The 22,440-nt window shown below is 38.7% G+C and overlaps 1 protein-coding gene across 4 annotated transcripts in view; it reads left to right on the forward strand.

Annotated features, from left to right (window-relative positions):
* The window catches only part of EXOC6 (exocyst complex component 6), a 314,975-nt gene that overhangs the window by 90,133 nt on the left and 202,402 nt on the right, over positions 1-22,440 (forward strand). For 2 of the 4 annotated variants that reach the window (XM_089690302.1, XM_089690304.1), the window contains exons 6-8: positions 6,541-6,745; positions 11,420-11,575; positions 11,885-11,956. In XM_089690302.1, the coding sequence (XP_089546428.1) occupies positions 6,541-6,745; positions 11,420-11,575; positions 11,885-11,956 (433 nt within the window). The remainder of the gene's footprint in view (positions 1-6,540; positions 6,746-11,419; positions 11,576-11,884; positions 11,957-22,440) is intronic. The other 2 variants (XM_089690303.1, XM_089690305.1) reach the window with 1 other exon arrangement.

Here is a 22,440-nt window from a genome sequence, read left to right on the forward strand (position 1 = left end):
CTGAATATTATCCCTTAATATTTTACACCATCTAAAACAATTTAAGAAGCAGCAATAAATGAGATCCTTAGAGAGCACAGTTGGAACAGAGGAATAATGATCTCTTCCTAGTTCATTAATATCTACTTAATCTATCATAACACATCATAAATGAATTTACAGTTTAAACAGCACGACAATTGACCTTGACTATGTCCTTCGTACAGCTCTGTGCTAGCCGTTTTCACTAGCGTAGTACCTATTTTTTCCTGTTATTAGTATCATCTCTTTTATTATATGAGACATTCATCTCAAACCAGTGCTAGTTTGGCTTTTATAGGTTTGCTCATGAAGATGTGACATATACATTTAAAAGTTTGAGCACCCAGTACATATTCACAATTATATGGCTTAAAGGAAATCTAAAGTTCTTTGTAAAGTACATCTGCCTTGTTTATTAACTTCTCCTATTTAGCACTGCCTTACTGTGTGACAGAATTGATAAATGTCCCCCAATGTGTGCTAAAGTAGACCTTGCAGTATAACAGCAAAGTTAATTTTACATATCAGGACCCCTTCCCATCATAAATAGCAGCTTTAACAAAAAAAGGCCGTAGGAAAAATAGATATTAAATATACATATCTTTCAACTGTGGTACATAGGTGAGGGTTACTTGACAATCCTTCCAGTGAGATCCTGTGGAATGCTGAGTGTCCCAAGTCTTTGCAAGAAGACAGACACTTGCTTACTATGAGGTATTCAGAATTTTCTTATGGACACACAGAGCAGGGCTCAGGGCATTGCTTATGACAGGGAAGAGGAGCAAGGAGCGCCGGCAGGGGACCTGTGAAGAGGAGGATTGGGGCTGCTTTTTGTAAAACCATTGCACAAAGCAGGTAAGTATAACACGTTGGTTATTTTTAAAAAATGTAATTTTTGCATTTACAATCACTTGTATAAGATGTTACATGTTCACATATTTACACATTTTGAATAAGTAGTAAAAGTACTTTAACCTTTTTGCTGCCAATGACATGCCTCACAGCTCATGGCACAGAAAGGGCTAAAATAAACTTCTATAGTGTGGCAATGTGCAGCTCTGCCCCTTCACTGACACACACACGGTCCCAAGCTCTCCTGCATCTCTTGACAGCCCAGGATCATTGTAGATTGCTCAGGATGGCCCACAGCAAAGGATCTGTGAAAATCTGTACACCAATTTCCCACTCTGTAGAGTGAACCCTGAGGTGTTCTGCTCCAAGGTCTTTCAAACTGCTGCGGGTTCAGTTGAGGACAGGAGCAGGTCAAGCACAGTCTATGCTTGACCCTCTAGGATAGCGGGCAAGGGAGACAACCAGGGTCTAATAGACCCTAGATGTCTCATTAAAGATAACCCATCACCTGCCCAAGGCTATCACATAGGGGGCTTATTAGCCTTTTTGTGATAGCAACAAAATTAAGCAAAACCACTTAAAAGGTGTTTTAAAATACTAAACCCTTATAAAATAAATACAAAAAATTAGAGGACCCTTGCCCCTACATAGCTACTCCTAAGATACATGTTCAAATGTAAATGGTAATCAGGTAACACATAATAGGTATTGCCGTGCATACTAGAATGAGTGTAATCATTCTAGGTCTAGTATTTACAGTTAACTCTATACTATAACATTTTGAGTCTCATAATTTCATTCTTGTCCATTGGCGGACAGAGGAATTCTTTGAATTCCTAGACTGGTGGCCAAAAAGTTTTTGGCCAGCAGAGGATAAATCACTTGTAACCATCATGCCTTTTTGCTAGTGTCCTCAGGAAAAAGGATGTGTCTTCTTCAGCTCTGCTGTGCTCTGTTTGCTTGGAGGATCTTTCTACTATCAACATCTGCTAGCAGATTTGTATTATGCATGTGTTAAATCTTGGAGGTCTCTAGTTAGCCAGCGAGCACTGGAAAATTCATGCTGGTATGCTAAATCCTGGAAGTCCCTCCAGTCAGTCTCAGAACACAGATTTACCAGTTCATACTGCTGTTCTGTCTGTGAAGCCATGAATTCCTGGTCATCTACAGCTGCTTTATTACATTATTATTATACAGGATTTATATAGCACCAGCAGTCTGTGCAATGCTTTACTATGTTAGGGCAGACAGTACAGTTACAATATAATTAAATACAGCAGAGGGCCCTGCTCATTAGTGCTTACAATCTAAGAGGGAGGGTCAAGAGATATAAAAGGTAATAACTGTGGGGGATGAGCTGATGGAGAAAGTGGAAATAAAGTTGTTAGGTGGAGACGGATAGGCTTCTCTGAAGAGAAAGTTTTTCAAGGAATACCTAAAAGTAAACAGATTAGGAGATAATGGACATATTGGGGTAGGGAGTTCCATAGGATGGGAGAGGCTCGGGAAAAGTCCTAGAGGCAAGCATGGGAGGAGGTGACAAGGGAGCTATAGAACCTGAGGTCTTGGGAGGAACGAAGAGAACAATTTGGTTGGTATTTTGAGACTAGATTAATGATGTAGCTAGGGATTGAGTTGTGGATGTCTTTTAAAAGTTATGTTAGTATTTTGAATTTAATTTGTTGGGTGAGTGGCAGCCAATGGAGGGATTGGCAGAGATTCATAATTTGTGATTTTCTTTCACTTTCAATGATAATGGTAGACAGGACAAATAGAGAGGGTGAATCTTCTGAACGGGGGCACAGATAGTAATAATACCTGACAGGCATTCTAATCCCTCTCCACTTTATCCAAAACTTAGACAATTACAACAGGAAGTTTTTGGCTTTTAGTTATACTTTAATGGCTGTTTTGTGTGGGTGTTATTTCTCCAATATTCTAGGCTTGCTTATGTACTTTGCAAGTTGACCACATGGGGGAGCCCTACTCTTTATTTTTGTGTAGGAGGTTCTCAAGGGAAAGGTCTTTACTTTCCCGCCCCCTTCTCCCCCCCCCCCCAACTGTTTGATTGCCTTGGCTTTAATTCAGGAGCACACAGGAGAATGTGGCTCAAACACATGCTATATGGTAAGGATTAAGGTAAGGGATTTTGAAGCACCCTTCACCAGTATTTCATTGCCATGGCGACCTAACTGCCAGTTACTCCACCAAAGCCTGCAATAACTCCTCTTACACATGTTGCAGCAGCTTCTCTAGCCAAGTACAGAGGGCCCATGTCTATGCAGACCACAGACTTAAGATGGCCATACATTATACAATTTTCTTATTCAATTTCCTTTAGGTTTACCTTCAATATGTAGTGCAAGAGCCTGCCTGGTTGTATACAAATTGAAAATGTTTAGATTTGACCTCATATTATATGGTCTTGGTAAATCTAAAGGAAAATTGTACAACACAGTTGTATAATGTATGGCCAACCTTATGATCCACAGTCACTTTGTATGAGCACCCTACCGATGACTTGATTGTTGGAAAGTCACGTCTACCAATCAACTTCAAACTTTGGTAGCTTTGGCTGTCACTGAACCATACTGCTGAGACATCATCTGATGTGCATTCAGTTGGCTGTTGTGAAAAAAACTTACATGAGGCTGATATCAAGGGATATTGTTAATAAATTGAACTTTAAAAACAAGTGATACTCTCCTGAAACCCTCCCTGATATCACTTTGCACACAGTTTGTAAAAGAAAAAAGAAAAATATGTCCAAGTTTTTTACTTTTATTATGAAAAACACCATCAACAGCACCTCCAGTGTTCTATTCACCAGGTAGTTATCGATATAGGTAAGCTACAACCCCCATTAGCCAATGAGAGGTTGTCATTTTGTTGGCTGAGCCAAGGTAAGTCCCTTTCTTTGCCCAGTCTTACAACCATTGAGGGTGGTGGGAAGATTGATCAAGCACAAGCGTGATGGACGTGCTGCCTTCATTGATATGTATGTAGTATATGACATATTATTTAGCACTATGAAGAGCATCTGCAGTGATTGTCATCATAACAGGACAGTGTGGAGGAGGGCAGGTTTCCAGCAAATTAAAATGAAATCTGCATGCAGTTGTTCCCGTCATTTTAGGCAAGGCTTGTGATGTTTATTTAAGGCCAAGGTTACACTTCGTATTTGGCAGCGATCTTCCATCAATATTCCAAAAGTGTGAAAATCAGGATTTTCCACAGAGCCCCCCTACATTCTGCCAGTGGTAAAGAAAGAGATTAAAGGTTATGTCCCTGATTTTCGCTGAATCAAATTTAGTTTGTTGAAGTCCTGTGTATCATAAATAAATGCCATATTTAAAAAACATTATTTTTCACCCATTTTTAATCCTTCGTTGCACCTTAGTACTGTGGATCTCCAGCAGCCTCTTTGCAGCCGTTTTCTGTTCACACACAAGTACTCTCGTGATGATTTTATAGTATATGTCTTATAAGAAAACCGCAGGCAAAAGAAATTGTTTGTGCACAGACACATTTTAGAGCCTTGGGCTTCTGAATAACAGTTTTTCAGTTCTTAGTCTGGCGCCATAGATTTTTCCCATCCAGATACTGTTGCTTTGGCTTCTAACAAGCAGACTTGACTTTAATGACCATCGGAATCTTACTAATTCACAACTGAAGTGTGCAGAGCACAATACAGGTATCAGCTAAATGCATATATGTGTTCATCATGCTACCACGAATAGAAGATGCTTTTAGCTAGGATATTATATATAAATTTACCAGATTTTACCAGTTACGTTGCACCAGTACTTGATGCTCTTTGCTTGCAAGAACTGTTTACAGAAGTGAGCGCATGACCCTCTACAATATCCATTGTAGATGCATTATCCTAAGGCTGAGTACTACATGACAATTTTCTGTGTGTATAAACTGCCAAATGCAAGCAATACAACATAAATCCTGACCTGCAAATGACCTACAAATTAAAAAAGTCTCAAAGCTCCCATCGGAGCAGATGTTGAAAGGGCAAGGCCTTGAGCTGGAGATATATATAATTAGCAAGGGGCTCAAGAATGGGTTTAAGTTGGATTATGCTAATTCTGATTTCAGTAACTGCATTGGAAAAACCTTCCAGATGAACCAACAGTGTTGCGATAAGCTGATTTATATAATTTGAATAAAACCGTTTATATGATTTTAATGCCGTTATGGAATTATCTCCCGAGAGGTCACGCCATGTGAAGCTGCTCTTTTAGAAATTGGATGAAAGAAGTCCTGAAACTCATCTGTAGCATTCTAATTTACAGCTTACGCCATCCTACACAATTCACTCCTTCGCTGACCACGTTATTTATTTTAATGTCTTGCCAGTGTGATCCTATTAACCGCAGCCACAGCTCTGGGCTGAGCAAAACAACAAACATTGAAATTTGCATGTCGGGAGTTTCTAGTACGATGCTAAAAAGTAATATGAGGACAACTGTTAAAGGGAAAAACATATCTCCCATTTAGATTGTAAAGTCCGTATTGCTCATTATTAAATATTTCCATACTTGCCTAGTCAAAGTGCCCAATTTTTTGCAAATTATGAGAGATCCTACAATTGTTTGAATACTATAACCAACTTATCTTGAGTTACTTTTGCTACTTTTGTTGAGAGCACAAGTTTCCTTGACCCTGCTACGAACATTGTCCTGTAACCTCACTTGTGTGCCCCTTGCTGAAGGCATTATGTGCTGTTGTATTGTCTCATGTGGTTAAAGTAAAGTACTAGTGGAGAGAAACACACATTTTAGGGCAGGAAATTCAGCTCGCTGCATTATATAGTTCTTGCACTTTATTTTCTGCTGTGGTCTAACTCTGGGAAAAGCAAAAATCAGTAGGGGTATTCCCGCACTGCAAGAGTTATATGTTCATTCATAGCAATTTTACTTACCTGATTCTACGCTCCTCTGGCAGATGTCACTTCCTATGCTCCGGCAGTGGACTGCTCCTCTGTGTCCTCAAGTCCAATGTAGGGCTTTGGAATCGGTCTTGAAGATGTCAGAGAACATCCAACTACCGGATCATAAGGAAGAAGAGGCTGCAGGAACTAGTGCTGCAGTACGGAGAAACCTGCAGGAGCTGGGGATTAGGTAAGTAAATCGACTTTTCTCAAGTCTGTAGACATAAACAAGCATTTAACCTATGAGGTGCACGGATAGCCCAATTGCAAGAGCTCAATTGCAGTTCAGCTTTAAAGGTACTGGGAGGGATGTAGTATACCACTTTAAAATGCATGTGATATATGGTTTGCATGTTAATGTGCATCCATTAATTGTTTGTCTTTACTGAAAAGTCTCATGCTTGCAAAATGAAAATTCACTTGGTCACAAGTGCTTAATGAATGAGGTGAAGCTATGCTGACTTCGATCATCCAATGAATGGGTATACTTTGCAAAATAAATCTTCGCTTAGCTTCACCCCATTCACTGAGCTAAGTAACAATTCACTTTGCAAAGTGAACAGCCTCTATGCATTTCTACACACACGTAAATGTAAATAGAGCCTTATGAAATTTGTGGTATTGACTGGTGGCCAGGTATAATCTCTGCTGTTTGTTGCATTAAACAGACTATGTAATGTGTGTTTACAGACTTACTGATCCATAATGTAATTATCTACTCACAGGTATTACTCTGCTCTAAAGACAATGGACCAACTAGAACACGTTTACCTCCCCAAAGTCTCCCAGTATCGTTTCTGCCAGATTATGGCAGAGAACCTCCCCAAGTTACGAGAAGAGATCAAGGATATCTCCATGTCTGGTCTGAAAGACTTCCTAGAGAGTATCAGGAAACACTCTGACAAAATAGGAGAGACTGCAATGAAGCAAGTACGAGTCCTATATCATCTGTTCTGTCATGGGGCTTATGTGCAAGGAAAGCCTAGTGTTTAAATAGCCTTACTGAAATATACACATAACTGAATGAGTTAGAGCAGTGACTCATCCCTTATTGGACTTTTACCTTAAAGAATGTCTTCCTATACAGATGGCAAAAATCATCTTTACACTATGTATAGTTGTTTTTTTTTTTGGGGGGGGGGGGGTTGGTATTAATCTTATTTTACACTGTCTGTAAAGGTTCTTGTTTATCCAGGCCATGGTATTGCTATCAGTACTTACATTCAACTAGAATTGCTCTGTAATGTTGAATACGTTGTATGTTGAATTGATTTATTTAGGCTGTGTGTTTGTTGTTACCGGTTTAGCCCAAAATGTCAAATTTGGGACCTGGGACCACCAGGCTAAAACAGTAGTAATAAACACAGTGTCCAAAGTCAAAGAGCATCTCAGGGGTGCTTAAAAAATGTTGTTGCTACCTAGACTGGGTTTTCATTAGAATAGCACATGGTCAAGCAAAAACAGAGGTTGGCCTCACAGAGGAGAGAAGCAGAACACAAACATCAAGGATTTTTAACTGTACATTGGGTACCCCCCCCCCCCAAATAAAAAAAGCACGTAACAAAACAACTGCATGACCCAATATGACCTGTTAAAATGCTGCTCAAAGTTTATGATGAACTGATCCCTCTGGTCCTCAGAGATAGGGATGCCAACCCAACATAAGCAAATGCAGCAGTCTTCCTACACCTTAACGAGAAAGGAAGTTCTTTCAAGGACAATAAAGTGCACATTTTGGACAGGGAGAACTGGTTCGCAAAAGGTGTGAAGGAAGCCAGCTATGTCAAACTTGAACAACCTTCCCTAAGTAAGGATTGGCACCTTCAAAACCATCTTTAACCCAAATACAATTTTTTTTCCTACACATCAATTCCTTGACAATTTTATGACAATTCACTGCTTTGGCTGTGTAATTCAAACATTTAGAACCTTCCCCGTATTTTATGGCATAATGGTAATTAGATCGTGAAAATAGAATAAACTTTCACACCTCCCGCCATGTTCTGTGACATCTACTTTGACACATAAAATGACACCATGGTGGATCAAGGTGAATGAGTTACACATACTGCTATAAATGAAGGGTTAAAGAGCAAGATTTCCAAGATAATCTTGTGCCTTAAGCCTCAAAATATTATTTCTTAATCACCATTATAGTGTAGAAAAAAACTATTGGTTCAGAGACAACAAGTGGATTTAATCACTTAATCTGATGCACCACTATACCCCTTATGGATGAGAACACTTTTTACATTTTAGTAATGGCCTATTAATTTGGCTATAGCTTGTCATTTACTTAAGAAAACAGAGTATTACCTAAACATTTTTTATGAGACAATCAGTCAATATAGTTTAGCATGATTACTGTTCAAAATTATTTTTTTATAAAAAAAGGATGTAACAAAACAGTACAAGGTTTCTCTAATTTGACCAATGTCAGTCATAAGACAATTAACGTTACTGTTGATAAAACCCCCCCCCCCCCAAAAAAAACAAAGAAACAACAACAACTTTATTTAATTAGTAAATAACTTTGCTTTGCTATGTACTAGGCTCTGTATATATAACTTTATGGTCAATATAGTCAGTACAAATAATAGAATATGGTTTACACTTATTAATGTGCGTCATTAAAAGAAATTAACAAAATGTAAAAGTAAAAGAAAAGTTTAAGGTATAAATAAAGAAAGGAATTAAAATGAAAAAGGGCAGAAAATTAATAATTGAGGAGAGAAGGGGAGGAAGAAGTCAGTTAAAGTTGATTTCAAAATAATTAATACTTTGACTGACATGATATGCACAGCGGATAAAATAAGTATTGAACACATCACCACTTTTCTAGGTTAATATATTTCTAAAGTTGCTATTGACATGACATTTTCACCACATGTCAGTAACAACACATGCAATCCATACATACAAAGAAATCATAACAAATAAGTTCAGAAATTAAGTTATGTGTAATAAAATGTAATGACACAGGGAAAAAGTATTGGACACATGAATAAAGGGCATTGAAAAAAGGCATAGAAAGCCAAGACACCAGCTGAAATCTATCAGTAATTAGAAAGTAATCCTGCTCTTTGTCAGTGCAAGTTAATATCAGCTAGTTTAGTGTCAACTGATGGCCTATAAAAAGGCATCTCATTACCAAGGTTTCACACAAGAAACATCACAACATGATGGGTAAAAGCAAAGAGCTCTCTCAAGACCTTCGCAGCCTTATTGTTGCAAAGAATATTGATGGCATAGGCTACAGAAGGATTTCTAAACTTCTGAATGTTCCAGTGATCACTGTTGGAACCATATTCCGGAAGTGGAAAGAACATAATTTCCCTATAAACCAGCCAAGACCAGGTGCTCCTCGCAAGATTACTGACAGAGGAGTGAACAGAATTATCAGAAGAGTTGTCCAAGAGCCAAGGACCACTTGTGGAGGGCTTCAGAAAGACCTGGAATTAGCAGGTACAATTGTTTCAAAGAAAACAATAAGTAATGTACTCAACCACCATGGCCTGTATGCATGCTCACCACTCAAGACTCCATTGCTGAAGAAAAAGCATGTTGGAAGCTCGTTTAAAGTTTGCTGCACAACATTCAGACAACCCTGTGAAATACTGGGAGAATATAGTCTGGTCAGATAAGACCAAAATTGAACTCTTTGGATGCCATAGTACACACCATGTTTGGAGGTCAAATAGCACTGCACATCACCCCAAGAACACCATACCAACAGTGACTACGATAAGAAAGTGCAGCGCTAAAAAACTATGTTAATATAATAAACTCGATGAGATACTATAATATAATCAATAGAATATATGGGTCAAGTAAAAACCATAAATGAACGTCATAGTATAATTATTAAACCATGAAATAAAAGTTCATAAATAGATTCAAAATCAAGGGTCATGTGTGGGCCCCAAGGTGACGCGGTTAATCCCAGTGGTATACCAGTCATCCAACATAAAGGTGGGTGGCAACAAGTAGATAAAATGCGCACTCACCAGATATGCAAAGGAAATGCGCAATGTATTTAATCAAATGAAGGTCTGCCCGGAATCCCTCTTAGGTGGTACAGCTTAGGATGGGTAGGTAACGTCAGGGTATCTTTACATCCGGGGGTCCACTTTAAGGATGTATAAGCAGCCTCTTCATGAACCAGGGATGGTCACCAGGGGGAGCTCTGGGAAAGTAAAAGCTCACCAAAGAGCCATAAGGGGAATACCCATAGTGTAGTATTTCAAATTAATTTTATTAGTAATCATATGAGATAAAAATATAAATTAGCGGACACTGTCCTGTCAGAGCAACACAATGTAGAATGATATAGCAACGAATAATGCAGAGTAACGCCACAGCAAAGAAGCGTCGCTATGTGCACTGACCAGCTGGTATGATGTGGGGCCGCCGGACCAACGTGATCCGGCGGCGTAGCGTCAACGGCGTGCAGGCTCCTCCAACAATTTCTTATTTTATACCAACAGTGAAGTTTGGAGGTGGGAACACCATGGTGCGGGGCTGTTTTTCAGCATATGGTACCTGTAAAAGTATTGGAGGAAGGATGAATGGAAAAATGTACCAAGACATTCCTGATAAAAATCTGCTGCCATCTACCAAGATGATGAATATGAAACGATTGGTTTCAAAGAAAGAACATAAAGCTACTTGAATGACCCAGCCAATACTGGACTTGAATCCAGTAGAAACTCTATGGAAAGAACTAAAGATCAGAGTTCATAGAAGCCCACGGAACCTTCAAGATTTAAAAACTGTTTATGTGGAAGAATGGACCAAAATCACACCTGAGCCATGCATGCTACTAGTTTCTCCATACAGGAGGTGTCTTGAAACTGTCATTACCAACAAAGGATTTTGTAAGAAAGTATTAAATAAATTTCGGTTAGCGTGTTCAATACTTTTTCCCTGTGTCATTCCATTTTATTACACAGAACTTAATTTCTAATCGTATTTGTTTTGGTTTCTTTGTATGTATGTATTACATGAGTTGTTACTGACGTGGTGAAAATTTCATGTTAATAGCACCTTTAGAAATATATTTACTGAGAAAAATGGTGACGTGTTAACTACTTATTTTATTTGCTGTGTATCAAACTCCTTTCATCTGCACAAACTTCATCTGCAAGAACTTATTAAAATATACATTGCAATGATATTATTATTACAATGCATTTATAGACAAACTCTCAAACATTGTTTGCAGGGTTGGTCTATGCAAGGTGTATGTTTTTGCATAGTGGACACCTGCAACACAGACTAGGACCCAACGTACAAAGTGGCCATAAGGTGGCAGCTAAAAGCATGCATCTACAAACCTTATGGTCAATCTGGCAGTACTGGGGTATGTTCTTACACTCATTAGAAATGAGGAAGCAACTTAGATGAGTGTCAAAACATTTTTACCACTGCAGAACAAGTTCAGCTGGAAGTATCTAACAGGTACTAGCTATTATTTTCCACAATCTGTTGGTAAAACTGGAAGAAGCAGTGCATTTTTTCCCTTTTTTAGTTCTTTCAAAGTTTCTGTTTTAACATTTGTAAGAATTTTGTTTTCTCCAAGTTTGCTTTTTCTGTTAAACCCAGGCACAACAGCAGAAAACATTCCATGCCGCTCTACACAGACAAACCAATGTCTCCTATAGAAAGCCTATGTACATCATTAATGGCCATGGTTCTGAAGATGAAAATGGACTGAAATCAAAAAGTCCAATGCTGGAAGATGAAGAAACCGAAGAAGAGGTATAGTTTTTTCTTTTTTCTCATATTCGTAAAAGCAGCTTGGGCAGTGGTAGTTGGTGACTAAACAAAGTGATTAATCCTTTTTGCTGGTTGGTAGTGCAGCCTTGTATTCGCTTTCCTAGTAGCGCAGGCATGCTGATACTTTTAAATGCCCACAATTTCTAGTCTCTAATTGTAATCAAATCAGCTTTCTGAAATGCTGCATGTGGGTGACATTTAGTGATTTTAGTTTAGAGGTGTTTTTTTCCTTTAGATAAACTGATGATCTCTACTTTTCTTCAGTACACTGTATACCTCTCCTATTTTCAGCAGGTCCTAAGTGTTCAGGATTTGGTTGACTTCACACCTGTGTATCGATGTCTTCACATCTACTCCGTTTTAGTAAGTACCTTGTCAATTATTTGAAACACTTGCACACCAAGGATTGGAGAAACAGTTGAATCTGCTTTACAAACTTCAAATGTCATGTCCCTAAACAAATAGTTACAGAAGAGCTCTAGCCATTTTCGTGTTTATTAAAAGTCATGAGCTACAAAAAAACTGTAGCTGCTGACTTTTAATAAACAGACACTCACCTGTCCCAGGATCCAGCAATGTGCTCACCCAAGCTGTCCTTTCCCTCCGTCTTCTGTCCCCGGTGTCGGCATCTCAACTTTCGGCACCGGGCTGTAACAGCTTGTGGCTTCACAGACGGGTGTGCACTGCGCATTGTGAATGGTCCTGCAGTCCTCTGGATCCTGTCACATGTTCCGGAAGACTGCGGGGAGGGAGGAGAATTTCCACTTCTGATCGCCTAAGCGGTTTGAGCTTGTACTTGTCAAACACAGAAACTAGGACTTCATTCAATAAATTAATTTCATGAAAAGTATAATTTATGGAAAATGGTAAAAGTGTGATTGTGACAGCATGTATTTTAGGCATTATCATCTGATCGTTAACCCTGCTATTTCTAAACCAATTAGAAATATTTGGATATTGAACAGTCAAGGTGATAGATGGAGATCTGTTATAATGGCCATCAACCTTGGATAGGTGCCTAACATATTCTAAGTCATGCTATAAGCATTGATGCATAGACTGCCTACGTTTACAGGTTTATGTCTGGAGTAGAGAGGGACAGATCATCCAAACAACTACAGCAACAGCGGTTTTCTGGGGGTACTAACAAATGTGCACATCTAAAAATATCTAACCTAGCCAGTTGCCATTCACCCCCACTAAGAACGATCATTTGGAACTCTTATGCTGCAAGTACCCTTTGACATGTTAACCTCCCTGGCGGTATTCCCAAGTGTAGCTCGGGGTAAAGTTTCAGCACCACAAGCGGTAACCCCGAGGTACACTCGGGAATACCTTGCAGCGCTGCTCCAGGATCTCTTCTTCACTTACCTTGTCCTTCGCTCCCGCGATGTCCCTCCTGCAGTGTCACCGGCAATGTCCTCCGGTCGATGCCGGCATCCATCTTATGGGTTCCGTTCCCTGCGACGTCAGGACTTACGGGGATGGAACGGCGGGAAATTAAAAAATGTGAAAAAGTGACATTCACTAAATTCACTAAAATCACATAGTAAAACATTACTGTATCAAACCATTTCACATACATTTTGTCCCGAGTGCTTTGTCCTGTGCCCTGCCTGCATTTTTACTGTTCTTTCTGCCTGGAAACTGAGAAACGTCCATGGAGTCCAAAAAGCGTCCCTTTAGGTCAAAAGCGGTTTTAGACCAGCTAGAGAACAGCGATAGTAAATCAGAACTACTTGCAGAATTGAGTGATAATGATTCGTGGGGAAATTCGTCATCAGACACTGAAAACGATTTTGCGACTTTGCTTAGTGATGTGTGAACTTGGCGCTATATTTCAAATTTCAGTGGTTTTGGTTTGATTATATTATTGAATTAAATTTATTATTATTATATTATTATTTTTTATGATTATTTATTAAATTATAATTTATGATTTCGTGTTTCAAGTTTTATCATACCCGGGATGTTTACTAGACTCTTGTTCGGACAGATTTCAGTGAGTTATTCCTAAAAATTACAGGCCTACAATAAAAAAAATACATATTTCCATGCAAAAAAAGTACCGCTTTGAGCACAGAAATACGGACATAATCAGACCGCTAGGGAGGTTAATATTTGTCTGATGCAGTCTAAATGACCCAAGTCAGGTAATAATATTCCATAAAGTATGCCTTCATTGTACGTAGCCACTTCCAGTTCCAAGTTCAGCAAATTAAGCACTCAACATTGCCAGGTCTCTGGACTGGGTGAGATAAATGTAATTATATGTTTTACACTAAACTCCTCTTCCCTACTGCAGAAATATTAATTTGCAAGCTCATGACCCACTTCTGCTCTCTGCATGCAGCCCTGCATTTATTTTGTAGCACTAGATATTGCTTTGGTGGGTTTCCTGACAATCAGCCAGCTACATGGCAGCATGCATAGAATAATCATACCAGGGCCAAAACTTTGCAGATGTCTGGATTGGAGTCACAAATGCATAAGCAGAGCACCTCATAAAACACCTCAACCTGATCTAGTGATCGTAAAGTTCTTTGAAACATTCAAGCGTTATCTGACCATCATGCAACCATTTTTGTAAAAATTGAAACATAACCATGCACAGTTGAATCCCTCAACTGTACATTTTTATGGGATACCTTTGCTATCTCCAGGATAGCAGTAGTAATTGTCCATAAAATAAAACCCAAGATCAGCTATTCCCCAGGAGCTTTTGTTTGGTGTCCTGCAGAAATGTAATAAGGCAGAATGGTACCCTAGACAGTTTAGCAACTCTGGTCCCCCATCCCTTTGATTGATACTGATAAAAATGGTAATAGGCACAGAGATGCTGCCTCATTTGCATTGCCTGCCCCACCAGACTTCAACTGCCTATAAGTTCATCCTCCCTTGAGTATTGACAGTTAGGAAAACCTCTTTTAACAACTGCACTATTCACCTGATTCACTGCAGGGGAATGAAGTTTATAGCTGGGTTCTCTAGACATCCGCTGGACCCTAGGCTCACATCTAGGTTACTTTTCGGATGGTCCAACTTTAGGCATATGGCAAGGTTCACATGGATACAATCAACACCTTACCCAGCCAGAATCTCCCAGATCAGGTGACCATCTGATGTTTGTGGGTTCCTGGATTAGTTTCATCATTCAGATGTGGCTGTATGAATACGTGCTGCTCTTGCAGTTCTATGACCAGCTACAGCTTCCAAATTGTTTCTGACACTTTTATAATTGACTTATTTGAATGTAATCGCTTGTTTTTTGCTCCTGTCCTGCCATAAAAAGCAAAACTGACCTTTAGCTGTTTTTTATTGGGCTTTAGTATTTCAGCTTCCCCTGTTAATAGTCTACCTATGCTTCTCAGTTCAGACTCCTCTGATTAGTCCAGGATCTTCCCAAGTGCACTAAATCTTCTTAGACCTGTTTTCTGGTAATAAAAATTTTATAGTTGTGTCATAATGATGAAGTCCGAGTTTAGTAGAGAAAAGCAAATTTCTAATGCAGAGCCTGCAATTTTGACTGGTTTGATATACTGTATCCTGGCCAAGGCAAGGGAAAGTTATGCGGTGATATTGTACAAATCATGTCTGTCTCTGTGAAGATGTACACAATGTAAATCTTCTGCTGTCTTGACTTTTTCTAAAGGAAAAAATATAGCATAGTGAAGTCCAATACTGGGGGTGATTTACTAAAGTGTGAAGTGAACCTGTGTTTGTATCAAACATCCAATCATGTGAAGGAATTTTTTTTTTCTTTCTCCTGCACATGATTGGGAGTTTGAAGTAAAATAAAATAATGCTTTAGTAAATAAGGCTTATTAAACTGGGTATCCGGCCAAAACATTTTCTCTGTTTTACATAAAGTAGGGGACTGAGACAGGGGATGAGACAAAATCTCTCCAGTGGAGGAATGTACAGCAATAAAACATTTTTTTCTGTAGAGTGGGTAAAGACTGGCAGATTTGAGAGACTTTTGTTGTCTTGGAGCTGATCGAAGAGATTTCCTCTCACTTCATGTACCAATACAGTGGTCACCAGGATAGGAATATCTCCTTATTCAGGACTTGTTTCTTTCTCTAAGTCTTCTCTGTTCAATCCAAAAGTAAAATAAATTACTAAGTATTAAGCTGATCATACGCTTATTTTTAAATTAATTTTCTCAAGAAAATTCATATGAAAATCCTCAGTACATTTGATAACTTGATGATTTCTTTTAACATTCAACTTAGGAGTGAACAGACTTTCCTGAACGAAACCCAAATTCATTAGAAAGTCAGATATATGTTCTTTCAAGAAAAATATTTCCATCCTGCTACTCTAATGCTACTGTTAATTTTCTCATCACTGTGGGTGAAAACTGATGTCAGTTTGACCCCACAATTAGAAAATTGAACAAACATTCTTAATATGAAATTCTACTAGTGTATAGCCAGCATTGCACTTGCACAAAGCTTAGCCTGCAGGCAAAAAACACTGAAAAGGTGCTTGATGCAAGGTCTTCCTTTGGGTGCAGTTTTTTTTTTAACTTCACCCTTTTGTGGTGTGTTTATTTTCATCAGTATTTCACTTGTTTTTGATACTACATTATTATCTGGGTGAATTACATTTTCTTAATGGATAATACCTTTTATTAAATAAGATTACCAACCCTGCTTTCACCTCCAAAATTTCACGTTTTATGCCCCATTATTTTCAATGGAGAGAAACTAGAGAATTATTATACCCAAAGTTGTCACAATTTGGGCGTTTTGCCATTTTATTCACTAGGCTGTTTACTTTTTCCATTTTTTCATGGCTGCTTCCAAGTTTACATTTTAAACTTGTTTAAATTGGAAAAAACTCTTATGGCAAAATAGGGTAAAGTTTGATTACTTTGCAATTTTTTTGCCATTCTATAATATTAGGTTGTTTTGCCTCTTTTTTTTCTTGCTTTAGGTTCGGTTTAGTTTTTTTGTTTGTTTTTTTAATTCTAAACTACAGTAGTTGGAATCCACAATTCCTGGAGACAGGATGTTATGCGAGATAATGCTTTGATTTGTGCTACAGAACATTATTTTTGTCAAACTCTTCATCTGTAAACAAAAAATAGAGACTAGCAAATGGCTTTTTTTCTGTAAATTTATCAGAAAATTTGGTGTTTTCCCCGAAGTTCTCCTGGTCCCCCAAGGTAGGTGCTTGGGATTTCTGCCGTGTAATCCAGTCGGATTGGTTTATCTTCTTAAGCAATTTTTTATTGCTGTGGCATACATTTTGTTGTTCAGCCGTGCTTGTGAACCTTTGTTATATTGGCTAATCTATGGGGTGTTTAGCTCAGTGGTGAAGCCTGTTGTTTGGTTTGTTCTGTGTCCTCCTTTGCCTCTGTTGCGTGCCTCTAGCTGTGCTCCGGACTCAGAAGGGGGGAGTGTTGGTATCAAGTAATGGAATGTTAAGTAACTGTGACCCAGCGATAACCTCGTGCCCCTAAAAAAAAAATCAAAATGCTAAGCTGCTTTATTCTTCTTGCATACAAATGATGTTGTATTCAGTAGGTAGATGAGGCACTCGTGGTGCACTGGTTTCAAACGCACAGATGGTTCTTTCTGAAAGGTTCTCCTTAATGAGATCACCAGGATTTCACTCAAGGTCCTTACAAAGGAGTCAAAGCATGATCCGAATTAGGAATAGAATGAGAATGTGTTTACAAATTAAAGACAAAATGCAGACTGGTATGAAATGACGGGTAAAATTTTAGAAGCGTAAATGGTTGTCTAACAAAAGCAGACTACAAGAGTCTTATGGTGATCTATATGGTTACATCCCAGGTAGCAACTTTATTCCCATAAACCTTCCTTGGCTGTTTTAGAAGTTTCACACAATATATAGACTTTTATTGTCTTTCTGGTAGCTAAAATCGCAGTACAGTAGCTTGTTCGTAAGAGTTATCTGTTGTTAATTTTGAGTATATGTAATAAATTACAATTCTAAATTACCTGATATAAACAAAAGAAGTTCTGGATCCCTATATATTCAGGATACCCCTAATATGATTGGGTGACTCAGCCTTCTGGAAGGGGCCATCTACCACCCATAATGCATACGTTTTCTCACGTTCCCGCTGTTTACTTACTCTACTGTCATCTGCTTTGCTTATGGTATATTCTCCACCTTAAAATTACTTTCAGTAGTATAATTATATTCTATTGTATAACTTCTCTTGTTGTGGAATTACCATTTTGCATACATGTGTTCTATATCACCTGTTGCTCTGTATTTATATTTAAATGAAATAAAACTCACCTGATTACTGCATTTTTTCCATATTGTTCATTAACAGTCAGTTGGCATTCCAATCATACAGGAGTTAGACAGGATTAGTATTTCTGGCACAAAATGTACACATGTAGCTAATATGCCTACAGATATGTAAATATGCATAAGAAAGGATATTTAGGCAGGTCACATACTGTAAATTAAAATAATGTATTTGTATGTATTCATATATCCACATTACCTGCCTCGTCACCTTTTTTGTTATTCATATTTGATATTTTACAACCTTTTATTTTGTAATTTTACTCTTTTGCATAGTTCGATGATCCTGTTAATTTAGGCACTTCTTTTTAATAGTGCTCCCTGCTGTGGATCTATTCATATTTGATGTTATTTCATGTTGATATTTTTGCTTTTTTTTTTTTTTGCATGGACCACTAATACTACATTATAGTAGTATCAAATCCTCTGCATTTTATAGTTTAACGCATTGAAGTTGATTTACTAAAGGCAAAAACACTGATCACTTTGCAAGGAAAGTTGCACTTTGGAAAGAAATTTTCCATAATGCTTAGTGAATGAGGTGAAGCTCTGGTTATTTCCATCATCCAATCATGTTCCAGCAAAAATGCTGTTTTTTTTTAATGTTCTTTGCAAATGATTATTTATTCTTTGCAAAGTGAAATTTTACCTGGGGAAAGTTCCCTTGCACAGTCCAACTTCTATTGCAAAATGAAGAGCTTATTTGTCATCAGTAAATCAACTCCATTGTATTCACATCCCTGAATTATAAATTGATTACAATAAAAATAATCATTCCCGAGTAAACTGTTTGTTAGAATTCTTACCCAGCACTTGCAGTTTACAATTTTCAATGCTGCTGGCTCCTGCTTTCTCAATGCTGCTTCTCTGAACTTCCTGTCTTCACAGGGAAGAGTTAACAGTGGACAGTGTAGGCTTCATTGAATCTGTTAGCTTGTAGAAGGGAGGGGGAGTAGCAGTGTCTTGTTACCCTAGGTTTGGGGCCGTGTGTTTCTTTTAATGCACACAGTTTATGGAGACACAACCCTAGTCGCTTTATGCAACGGTGGCGCCATAGGATACTGCAAGAGAAAGGAGCCACCCTGAAACAGGAAACCTGGGGCTGCAGTCATGGCACCAGCTTAAACAGGAACACAGGCAAGGATTAAAAGATAAAGAGGCTGTATACTCAGTAGGTGATTAAATCAGCTGCTGAAAGTGCTTAAAAACAGAGAGTTTTTTATCACTCAAAAGGATAATTTTACCTTTCTAAAAAAAAAATGTACATTTGTTTACAGGTAAAAAAATTGTGCAAGTATTTTTTTTTTTTTAGGAACCTTTAACCACTTGCCCTCCAAAGCATTTACCCCCCTTCCTGACCAGGTTGATTTTTGCAATACGGTGCTGGGTTACTGTAACTGACATGCAATGCTGCACCCATATGAAATTTGTGTCCTTTTTTAGAGCTTTCTTTTGGTGATATTTGATTTTTTATTTTTTGCGCTATAAGCACCCCCAACAATTTGGAAAAAAACAATACTTTTTACTTTTTGCTATAAAACATATCCAGTAAAAAAAAAAAGTTTAATTTCTTCATAAATTTAGGCCAAAATATATTCTGTTACATGTCTTTGCTAAAAAAAAAATCCCAATACGTGTAAATGAATTGGTTTACGTGAAAGTTATATCGTCTACAAATGGCGGTATATATACTGGAATTTTTATATATATACTAGTAATGGCGGCGATCAGCAACCTATAGCGGGACTGCGTTGGGCATTCTGACACTGGGGGGAACTGACTAACTGCCACTGACATCCTCAGTGACACTAATACAGTGCTAATAAAAAGCGCTGACACTGTACTAATGACATTGGGCAGGAAATGGTTAACATCTGGGGCAATCAAAGGGTTAACTGTGTGCTGTTTTACTGTGTTGTTTGTGTGTGCTTTACTATGTAAGCATGCTGCTTTGTATACAAAGCAGAATGCTGGTGCTGACAGCGGAGAGATCTGTATTGTTTGCATACAGACCTCTCTCCTGTCAGTGTTCCTTGGCGATCGCAGGGTGACAGTGGGGAATTTCCTGTCAGGACTCGTTGATCGACAGCTGTAGCCCCCAATGGCAGCGTGCACCCCCTACCTGGAAATACAAACTGATTTTGCGCAGCCCTGCTGCCCTATAGCAGTACTTCTGCTATAGAGCTAAGGGCAAGCAGTTAAAACATTGCACCAGCGATCAGCAGACCACGAGTGCAATGCAGGGCTCCTGCAGACTGCCAGTGTATCTGTCTGCTCATACCTTGTATGAGCAGGCAGTTACACAATGACAGTAAGACTCCGTGAACTACTTATGCTCACTAGCGCGTACATTGAGAACTACAGGCTGTCAGCCACAAAGGCTGTTGGTACTTGTAGTTTATTCATTCACAGAAATCTGTGTACGAAAGACACAGCCATGTGGGTGGAGCCTCGCATGGCCACTTTCTTTTCGAATTGTGACAGCGGGTACAGGGGAGATAATCCCCAGCCCACTGTCACAATTAGCAGGGTTATCAGGAGGAGGCTGTAGGAGCAGGAACATGTTACTGTACATGTTCTACCCTATATACTGGTGGAAAATGTAATATAATCCAAAAGGTGAACTTATCCTTTAATGTTTTGCAAACATTTCCGTAACGCTCAACTGAATAGGAACTGATAAATATCTACTCATGAAAAGTTATTAAATGTATTTTTTAATGCAACACGTACCTGAAGCTTGTTTTAGGTTTTTGTAATCCCCTATATAGCAGAGCTCAAACTGGAAGGGGATGGCAGAATTAGGAATTAACCAGGTGTGCTGCATGAAAATATATGTAAGCTGGCCATAGATGGAATGTTTTTTTTTTAAATCAGCCAGCGGGTTGATCATCAACAACATTTAATGGATTCCCCCATCCACATATATAAGGTGGATGGTGGAATCTACCCCACTGCACTATTGTATTCTGACTGTGGGGACTCCTCTGCTGTCAGAATAACGTGATCAGTGTTGCAGTCAATTATCAGGATGCCCATGCTGACCTGTGTCAACAGCCAAAAGCACCTAGAATGGTCACGTGAGCATCAGAACTGGACCACGGAGAAAAGGAAGAAGGTGGCCTGGGCTGATGAATCACATTTTCTTTTACATCATGTGCGATGCTTTGTGCAGTGTTCTGCTGGAAACCTGGGATCCTGTCATTCATGTGGATGTTACTTTGACACATACCACCTACCTAAACATTCTTGTTAACCAAGTACACCCCTTCATGGAAACATATTCCGTGATGGCAGTGGCATCTTTGGGCAAGATAATGTCTATACTTTCTATACTCAAACAAGATGTAGCTAAATAAATGATCACTAACATTGCATAAAAGCTTTACCATGTACTTTAAAAACTTTTTTCTGTTGTCCTAAATCTGCAGCTTTAAATAAAATAATACTTGGTGGTCTGGCTATGAAGGTCTTGTTATAGGGTGGCAACTCTCTCTCCCAGCCACCCCACCAACACATATTGTTCAGGCATAGTCCACTGTTGTCACTTTCAAGAAGCCACTTGAGCAGTGATGTACAACTGTCACTATATTGAGTGTATGTAGACAGAAAGGGGTTTATTTACTAAAGCTGAAGAGTGCAAAATCAGACTCCCTTCTGCATAGAAACCAATCAGCTTCTAACCTCAGCTTGTTCAATGAAGCTTTGGCAATGAAACCTGGAAGCTGATTGGTTTCTATGCAGTAGGGAGTCTGACTTTGCACTCTCCAGCTTTAGTAAATAAACCCCAAATTGTCTGAGAGAGGCTGGAGTAGATCAGCCCCACTAAGATGAAAAATAAGGGGTGAAAACGATAATAAAGAAATGGCAGTGGTTTATGGTAAACAGTGGTTTAGCAATCTACATGCTCTTCAGTTAGGGTTCAAATCTACTTGAAATAAAAGGTAATAAAGGGATCTATTATCTTCACTTTGATAAGAGGGTTTTGCCATCTTGTCCTTTAATTTTATTATCAGATAAGCATCTAGCATTCCTTTCAATGTGTTACTGAAAAATGTATTTCAAAGCATGCTGGCCTCTATTTCAGGCATTGTGAAAGCTTGCACTACAGCCTATTTAGTTAACCATTAAATGGTGCCACCCCATATTCAAATTTCTACTTTTATGGTCGGCTCACACAGTAAAAACACTCTGCTGCTTTTACTTTAGTGCTGACAGATTCTTGAAATAGTTACATATTTAGCCATTATACTGTTTCAGAAGCACATCTAAATGCAAACAGTGTTTGAATTTGACTTTTTATTAGCTTCCTATAGTGTCTATACAGCAGAGCTCAGTAAAGAGTAGGACGCAACAGCACAAGGAGCTGAATAGCTGTGTTACAGTGCAATGAACATGCAGATAGGAGGAGTAAGCAGAGTGACAGATCTTATCAGTATGCTGGTTCCTCACTCATGGGGTAGGGTGAGGAGGAGACATGTAAGTATAAAACAGCAGCAGAGAAAGATCCCCTGTCAGATAGGACTGACCTGTGTGGTAGAGCTGTGTAA

This window comes from Staurois parvus, unplaced genomic scaffold (genome assembly GCF_062004578.1).
Source record: "Staurois parvus isolate SC_StPar_1 unplaced genomic scaffold, SC_StPar_1.0 ptg000525l, whole genome shotgun sequence".
Lineage (NCBI taxonomy): Eukaryota > Metazoa > Chordata > Amphibia > Anura > Ranidae > Staurois > Staurois parvus.